Genomic DNA, 8,246 nt, shown 5'->3' on the forward strand with positions numbered 1-8,246 from the left:
TAAATTATAATGCCGTTTTTTCGAAACAAACCCAGCTGCGTACACAATTTTCCCCTAATTTGACGTCATGCAATCTGGGTGCATCGGAATGCAGTCGACCATCCTTCCATTCCGTCTCATTCCATGCTTTGCCAGGTACTCGAGGAATAGTTTGTATTTCTTTCCCTTGCCACGTCCTATTCCTTTTCGATCCCGACCGTGGACCCCCGACTATTGTGAACTTTCAACGGCGCGTGACATCGTTATCCTTTGTGCGCGAGGGACACACAAGGAAAAACTGCAGCGACAGTTTCAGCATCCATTTTCCTTCTTGTCTTTTGTTGCGCCTTCTTTATGTTCTTTATGATTTTATGGTGGGAAAATGCCTCCCAGCATCTGCCGATGGCTGGCCGAAATCTGGAGTCAGGCCCTTGCACCTATAAACGATGAATGTGTTAGCTAATCTGATTTTTCCGATAAGATATAGTCGAGCACTTATTCGATCTAGATTGGAAGTCACGTAAAACACTAAAAGATGCCTGACTTCAAGCTGGCTGCTATGACACACGAAAATAAAAAAGTACCGTTCTAAAATAATACATTTTTTTTTTAAATTTTATTTATATATTGAATGAATTTTTGGCGCCATTTTTAAAAAGCGACCCTCGGTCGTATCTCTTCTTTGTGTGTACCAGAGAGAGCGACCGCAGCAAGGCTATGTATGGGACGACGACTAATCCAAACGGCTGGGTGTATGTATAGAAGAAAATAATTGAGTTTGGTTATAATTTCGGCATGATTTTATGGGAAAAATGCTCTCTGCTTTGCATTTTCACTGCGATTTGCCATATTACGTCTATTAACGCATCCATCGCGTTTTATTTGTTTTTACATTGCCATTTATCATGTTCCCTTTTGCGTTTGAAATTCTCCACTGCTCTCTCACCAACACAAACGCACTTTCACATACAGCCGGTGAGCACACGTCGCTGCCGGCGTCGCTGTCGCTACCGGCGTCGCCGCTAGCGCCAAATCCCAGAAATCGAGCCAATTCCTCATACCCTGGAAAAATGTATATTATAGAGTTGAGAAAATGTTTGCCACCTTAGGCGCCAATATATGCAGAAATTATTTTCATATTCATATATAATATTTTCAAAAATATTTTCATACTAAATAAACGAAACAGGGTATGCAAATGCCCACACTGCGGTTGAAAGCAACAAGTCTTCAAATACCAGCAGCATGTAAGAAATGAGGTGACAATCACTACACACTTTGTTTTATTTAAACCTTGTTTTAGTCAAAACACAATTAAATGGAGTGCTTAAAGTGGCATATCTTGTGGAAAATCCATTCATCAATGTGATAAAACTATGTGGGCAGAGCTGCCTGTTCTATCTAGCTAGTAATATTCGACGGAATATCAAAAACGAGGAATATGTATTATGATGGAACTTTAATGATTCGTCAGTATTTTTGCGGTATATATTTTTAATGAGACGGTATATTTCGGTATATTTCTGAGGGTCAGACGCTATATATAAGTCCGCGGTCACACCCGACCGTACAGTTCTCACGACGTTCCACGAAGGTAGATAATCCCAAAATTGTGAAAAAATATAGTGATATAGAAATATAGAAACAGTGAGATTGTTGATAATAGAGAAGTCCAAATATATAGAGGTGTTCCCTTTGTGAAGTTTGTAAACCCCTGAAGCAAAGCTAGTGAGAATTTTAAAGTGTCTGCAGAAAATTGTGGAGGAAATCTCCACAGAAAATTGAGTCTTGAACGAGAGAAAGCGTTGCCATTTTGCCTTCAGGCTGGTGGCGAGTCAAAATGGCTGCCGCTGAAATTTGTTGTTTTTTGTTGTGTATTATTCCTATAGGAAAACTTATCGAATTGTTTATTACACCGCCACGCTGGTGAAATGCGCGCCTTTTCCATATTTCATGCATTTTCCTTTTGTTTTTACTCGGCATTTGCGCTTCCCTTTTCATTCGCCGGTTCCAGAGCGTGCGAGAGCGAGAGAGCAGCAGCACAAAAAAGAGAGCGCGTTTCTCTCTCAATCTCTGATTTCCTTGCACATACATCTGTTTGTTTTGTTTTTTCTTAACAAATCAAATAAAATTCTATAGTCTCAAAAGGTTGTATTAAAATGTGAATTTTTGTTCAACGCCGTCACAAATCCAGCGACGCGAACGACGGCGTCCCCTCTCTTTGTCTCTCAGGCCATCTGCCGCCGCATATATTTTTGCACCTCTGCCAACGTCTGCGTCGACTGAGGCAGCGCCTGCTGCTTCGGCGGCCGCCTTCTCCCTGACTAGCGCGACGCCACCTCGTTCAGTTCGAAAGAAACGACAGAGGTTGGTAAACGTTGTCTGAAGGAAAAATAAAAAATAATTTAAAGAGAAACACATTAATAGTGTCGCTTAAAGTTTACCCCAAGTGCCTGATACAGTTGTGCATTAAAATTCGGGTGTATTCTGTTTGCTAAAACAGAGGCCTCAAGAGACGCGCTTCTCAGCTATTTTTTTGCTTTATCATTCCGCTCTGCTGTAAAGTTAATACCTTAACGCTTTACACGCTTTGTGTGAAGGAAAATATTAAATAATTTAAAGAGAAATTCATAAATAGTGCGGTTAAAGATACCGAAAGTGCCTGATACAGTTGTGCATTAAAATACGTCTGTATTCTGACTGAAAAAGCAAAGGCCTCAAGAGACGCGCTTTCCAGCTATTTTTCTGCATTATTATTCCTCTCTGCCCTAAAGTTTATACCAAATAAATTTTCGTTTTCGGTTTGCCAATCACTTTTATGGCTCTTTTACTGGAAAAAATGCTTATTTTCATAAAAAAATGTATCACACTTTGCCCAGGTTTTCCCTTTGCCAATCGTCTTCGTTGCGTTGCTTTGGTGAGCCTGTACCGGGCCCTCGCTATGGCATACAGAAAAAGCAAAGTGTTGCCATTCCGTTCCGTTTTGTACTCGCTGTTTCGCAGATTGCTCTCTGGCTATCTTTGCGGGGGGGAAAATAATATCAAGTGTCTGAAAATTGCCTAGGCTTGGAGACATCTTTAATATTGTAAAACTTCAATTAATATTCGTATTAATTATTAAGTGGCGCGCGCTGTATAAACAGAAACATGCTAGCCAAACATGTCAGAGCGCGCGCGCGCATTTTTTCTCAGCGTCAGCAGCAGTATTGCCGTCTCTTTTGGGTCGCCATTGCTTGGGTCTCTCTGTGCTGGTGGTGGCTTCGCTCTCTGCTCTCGCCTTAGCGTTTCGGTACAATAACATGGCGCGCGCTTGGAAAAAATGTGCTGTTTTGAAGAACATTTCAAAGTGCATTTTTAATAGAATCTTAGTTAATTTTATTTATTTTGTATACTAACTTTTTGATCTTTTCTTTTCAGCTTGAAGCAAGCATAAAATAGTTGTATTACTTCTTACTAAATAGTAACAGAAAAAACACAAAATTATTATGGCCGATAAACCAAAACGTCCCCTCTCTGCCTACATGCTGTGGCTGAATAGTGCCCGCGAAGGCATTAAGCGCGAGAGTCCCGGCATCAAGGTCACCGAGGTAGCCAAGCGCGGTGGAGAATTATGGAGAGCCATGAAGGACAAGTCGGTGAGTACACCGAAAGCTAAAAGATCATTTAGGAATCGGTAATAAAATATTCTTCTTTGATTTCTGCAGGAGTGGGAGGCCAAGGCTGCCAAGGCTAAGGATGATTATGATCGTGCCGTCAAGGACTTTGAGGCCAATGGTGGCAATAACTCTGCCAATGGCAATGCCAAGAAACGCTCGAAGCCCGCGAAAAAACCCGCCAAGAAGACCAAGAAGGACGACTCTGACGATGATGATGATGACGAGAGCGAGTAGGATGGCTCTTTCGAGGACCGTCTTGCATTCACCATCAGTTATCCATCACCAGTCACACAAAAAAACACTACAGCATCAGTGGATCGAAGATTTTACCTGCTAAACGAACAACACACATTATGCAGTCGCTTCACCAACATTATAATAGAGCAAAAACACACAAAAATCGATACATCAGAAAACCAACACCAAACTGCATCGACTGTTGCAGTTGCCGGCATCGGCAGGTGGGAGAGCCAATCAACCAGAAATAAGAAAAACTGTATTTATACATATGAATTTAAGTTTTAGTAGTCGTTTCTTTTATAATGGTCTATACACAAAGAGAGATAGATGAAACGAAAAGTAGGGGGAAGCACTGCACCTTAAACATGTTTCTCCCAAGCGATCTCTTCTGCGGCGAGGAGAAGGAACTTATCTTGCGTATGAAAATTGTAAAGGAAAAACGATCAAATAATTCCATTAAAAATAAAAATATGAAAACAAGTTATACAAGTGTTCCCCCGGTGGATGTTTTCGATAAGATGCAGGGCTCCAGAGAGTTAAGATTAGAGATCCAAACTACACACACAAAGAACACGCCGCAAATGAAACAAACGAAATATCGCTCAGGTCTTTTCGTCATTTTGCATTAAACTTTAATAATGTTTAAACGTCTTGTTATGTAAAAAGATGTGTAGTCGAAGAAGCAGAGGGTAGAGGATGAGTTTTGTGGAGAAAGCAGATGTAATTGCATTTAATCGGTAGATTTAATTGATAATTATACATATAATTTAATGAGAAACGAAACCAACAAAATAAAGCAAGAAATACATTTTTTAAATGCGTTAAATATGGGCTCGTGCCCCCCGACTGTTTCTTTTTTGGCTGGCCTGGCCTGGCTGGGTCTTCCACATCCGGTTCTCCTCCCCATCAAATTAACTAGACAAAAAGTGAGTAAGCCATTTGTATTAACCTCTTGTTTATTTTAAATATCAATACGAATTCAATGGATTTTCTCCGTTTCAGTTGGGATTTAGTTCTATATATTTATCTATATATATCGAATGGGTTAGCACCCCAAATACCTTTAGAGTTCTTGTCTTCACTTTGGGATTATCAATGGTTAACAAATCTAAAACACAACCCTACAAACAATATCTATCAACTCAGTGCAATGGATGATGGTGCACTGCTGGGTTGGGTTTGGTGAAACATACACAGATTAAAGCTTAAATTTATTATGGTGTATTTTGATTGGGCGGGCACTCTCCTTTCCTTAAGTGGTTCCAGATATTGGTAATTAAGTTAAGGAGTCCTTTGTTTTTTTTCCAGTTTTCCACGGTGGACAAACAGAGAAGGTGTTGCGCTTATTTTATTTTAGAGCTTAACCTACGAATTATGGCGAACAAAAAAACAAAGTCTCTCTCAGAGCCAATCCACAAAAAGTGAAACAAATAGGGTATGAACGAAAGAAGCTGTTCCAAGGGGTGTCCAGTGGGTGAGTCTGTGCCATTTTCCACATTTTCCATGTGGACCGAAGCACCATACGGAGAGCGGCGTTGAGAGCAGCCCTGCCCCCGCCTTGTCCCTCTAATTGCGATTCAGCCAGAATATTGTCTTCAGCACAAAGTAGGCCAGGCCCAGGCAATAGACGATCTTCTCCCGCTGCATACGCTGCTCGTTGTTGATCTCAATGTTGAGCACCCGGCGATTCAGCTTGGCCAGCTGGCGGCGCAGATACAGTATCTCTTCGTGGGGCGTCAGCTCGCCCATTGGCGTGCCCTCGCGCTGGGCCAGCATCGAGGCATCCAGATTGTTGTGCTGCTGCTGCTGCTGATTCAGCTGAGAACGCTTGCTGACACTGCCCGTGGTTAGCTGTGGGCAGAGATGGATTCGGGCGTTAATGCGGTTCATCAGTTGGTCAGACTGCGGGGCGACCCACAGATATCTTTTGATACACCATTTCAAATCGGAAAGTACAAAATATATCATATAGATTCTCGTGTCTCGAGTCCAGTGACAGTTCGGGTCAAGCATTACAAACAACTAACGAAAATTTGTTGTTTAAGAAAATTTGTGTAGTAAACCGTATTTTTGGCCAGTACAATGTCACATCAGCCCTTTCCCCACGCCAACGATGAGGAGGAGCCGCCCAAGCTGGAGCCCATCATCAGTGCGATGAAGTGCGAGCAGACCGGACACATAATGGAGGCCATCCTGTTGTACGAGGAGAGCATCTATAAGCTGAATCAGATGAGCGAGGCGGAGCCCAACAAAAAACACCTATGCGGCAAGTATATAAAGGTATACGAGACCCGCGCCAAGCAGCTAAGGGAGCAGGTGAAGAGCCACTTGCAAAGCAGTCGGGTACTGGACCACATCAGCATCGAGCGCGATTCGCGCGGCAAGAGCTACCAGCGCCTGTTCGGTGCCTATCTGGACGACAATGTCAAGGAGGCCCACATCAATGAGCCGCACCTGACGGACCAGAATCACATTCGGAACCTACTGAACTTCCTGGAAGTACTGGTCAAGAACTGTCGCTATCTGAAGTACATTCGTCTCACCACCCGTCCGGATCCCGTTATGCCCAAGAACCAGCAGATCATCCTAGAACAGATACGCTCCGATCTGGCCACAGGCAACATTCAGCTGCACTACCAAATGGACGACACCCTTCACGACCGCAAGATCGTGCTCAGCTCTGGGGTGGTCATCAAGATTGGTCGCGGTCTGCACTACTTTGAGGCCAGTGACAATAGCCACACTCTTGGCTTGTGCGACTTCGATTTTCGCAAGTGCCAGGCCACCGAGGTGGACATCTGGAAGTGTCGGGCCTTTGCCAAGAAGCCCAAGGACCCGGGCGAACCACAGAACGACGTGGATGAGGCGAGCGCCGAGGCTGAACCAAACGGCTACTCCAGTGACTAGGGAGAGGGCTACTTATCATCCGAAATAGTACTAGAAATCAATAAAAGCAGCAGTCGTTAATCTCTAACACACGGTCTGAGTGTTGAGCGGGGCGTACTATTACCATAGTCGTCGATCACATTTCGTCATGGCCTGCATGCGTTTGCTGATAAGTCGAGTGGCTTAACCCCAATTGCTTACCTGCGAATCGGACTCCACAGAGTTGGCATCGTTGGTGTGGAAGCCCATGCGGGCTGTGCCATTGGCGCGCACGTATTGAGTGGCATTCCCCTGCTCGTCCTCGTCATAGTCCTGATCCTGCCCATACAGGTGATGGCCGTTGGCCCTGATGGGGGAACTCTCCTCGGAGGCCGATGGGAAGTGATGGTCGGTGAGTGTGATGACGCGCGGCGGCGTCTGGACGCGTGCATAGCTCGCCGAGGGATTCTTGGGTAGAATAGAGTTCTCCAGCTGTATTTCGCGCGGTGCCGAGCGCGTTTCCAGATGCTGATTGTGCCCGAGCACCACAATGCGGTCGGGCACATTCATGTCGATCTTGTCGTGATAGTTCCAAGAGCTGATGAACTGATTTCCGTTCTGGTTGGACAGCAGTAGATCCTCGTCAGAGTACTCGCCCGTAGCCTTGATGCGCTTGGGTACGCGCATTTTGTCGTTGATTTCGTGTGCGAATTTGGCCTCGTTATAGAGATCGTCATCCAGCCCATTGAACATCGGTGTGGGCGATTGGGGGGTCACCATTGTGCTTTGCTTCTGGCGGGTTCGCTCGGGGGGTCTGGGCCTCTTCTTGGTGTATTTAACAGCAATCGATGTTTTTTTTGTTCAGTTTTGAGGAGGCGGTGAGAGAGACGTTTTCAGAACAAATTAGGACATGGAATTTTGGTTGTGCAACATTTTGCAATGCGAGTTCGTTGCTCCTGTCTTGTGCGTGTGTTTGTGTCTACTTACATTGTTCTTTAATGACAGGAAAATATTCGCAAATTCTGTATAAATTTAAATTTTTTTCCTGTCTTTTGTTATGTGTATGAGGGTGGCCAGAATGTGCTAAAAAATACCGAAAAGTCTGGTACAATGCTGTTAAGAAGTATTCTAGAGCTGTTGTTATCTGTACTATTCGATAGACTTGATAACTATTGGCGCGTTTTTATATAAGAATCTTGCATATCACAAAATGATATTTTTGTTCACGGGGTTATACCTTGAACAAAACAAAAAATTATTCATGCTTTTAACTGATTTAAACTATGTTGAATTGCATTTATGTGAAAAACCGCTGACCAACATTCGATTGCTAAAAATACATTCTGTGCTGTTAAACGCGAAGGCGGCGAACACCACAAAATACCAGAACACGATAGTCCCGCGAACCCGAGCTTTCCGCGCTCTTTTGCAACAGAACCTTTGGCCTCAGATAAAAAGGGAGTATTTGAAACAAGCCAGTCAAGTAGGGCAGGGCTGAAAGTCCTA

The 8,246-nt window shown here is 43.8% G+C and overlaps 3 protein-coding genes across 7 annotated transcripts; 2 read left to right on the top strand and 1 right to left on the bottom strand.

The window, feature by feature from the left end:
• The first annotated feature begins 1,474 nt into the window (after positions 1 to 1,474).
• HmgD (High mobility group protein D) lies at positions 1,475 to 4,701 on the top strand. 2 transcript variants are annotated; one of them, XM_033378634.1, is made up of 3 exons: positions 1,475 to 1,572; positions 3,395 to 3,614; positions 3,684 to 4,701. In XM_033378634.1, the coding sequence occupies exons 2-3, from the start codon at positions 3,465 to 3,467 to the stop codon at positions 3,867 to 3,869; spliced, it is 336 nt and encodes a 111-aa protein (XP_033234525.1). In that variant the 5' UTR covers positions 1,475 to 1,572; positions 3,395 to 3,464; the 3' UTR covers positions 3,870 to 4,701. The 2 variants fall into 2 exon arrangements, with proteins under 2 accessions (XP_033234525.1, XP_004444433.1); XM_004444376.3 differs by lacking the exon at positions 1,475 to 1,572 and adding an exon at positions 2,204 to 2,346 and having other exon boundaries at positions 3,397 to 3,614.
• Positions 4,702 to 4,871: 170 nt separating this feature from the next.
• On the bottom strand, positions 4,872 to 7,860 carry Tango11 (transport and golgi organization 11). Of its 4 annotated transcripts, none has more exons than XM_015185021.2 (3): positions 7,728 to 7,860; positions 6,963 to 7,565; positions 4,878 to 5,726 (listed from the first exon to the last, which is right to left on the bottom strand). In XM_015185021.2, exons 2-3 carry the CDS (start codon positions 7,518 to 7,520, stop codon positions 5,442 to 5,444), a joined length of 843 nt encoding a protein of 280 aa, XP_015040507.2. In that variant the 5' UTR covers positions 7,521 to 7,565; positions 7,728 to 7,860; the 3' UTR covers positions 4,878 to 5,441. The 4 variants fall into 4 exon arrangements, with proteins under 4 accessions (XP_033234522.1, XP_033234523.1, XP_015040507.2 ...); XM_001361635.5 differs by having other exon boundaries at positions 6,963 to 7,562; positions 7,728 to 7,845; XM_033378631.1 differs by lacking the exons at positions 6,963 to 7,565; positions 7,728 to 7,860 and adding an exon at positions 5,794 to 5,868 and having other exon boundaries at positions 4,872 to 5,726.
• LOC4805240 (MIT domain-containing protein 1) lies at positions 5,920 to 6,851 on the top strand. Its single transcript, XM_001361636.4, has one exon. The coding sequence runs from the start codon at positions 5,958 to 5,960 to the stop codon at positions 6,780 to 6,782; it is 825 nt and encodes a 274-aa protein (XP_001361673.3). The 5' UTR covers positions 5,920 to 5,957; the 3' UTR covers positions 6,783 to 6,851.
• Positions 7,861 to 8,246: the final 386 nt, after the last annotated feature.

Source organism: Drosophila pseudoobscura, chromosome 3 (genome assembly GCF_009870125.1).
Source record: "Drosophila pseudoobscura strain MV-25-SWS-2005 chromosome 3, UCI_Dpse_MV25, whole genome shotgun sequence".
Classification (NCBI taxonomy): domain Eukaryota; kingdom Metazoa; phylum Arthropoda; class Insecta; order Diptera; family Drosophilidae; genus Drosophila; species Drosophila pseudoobscura.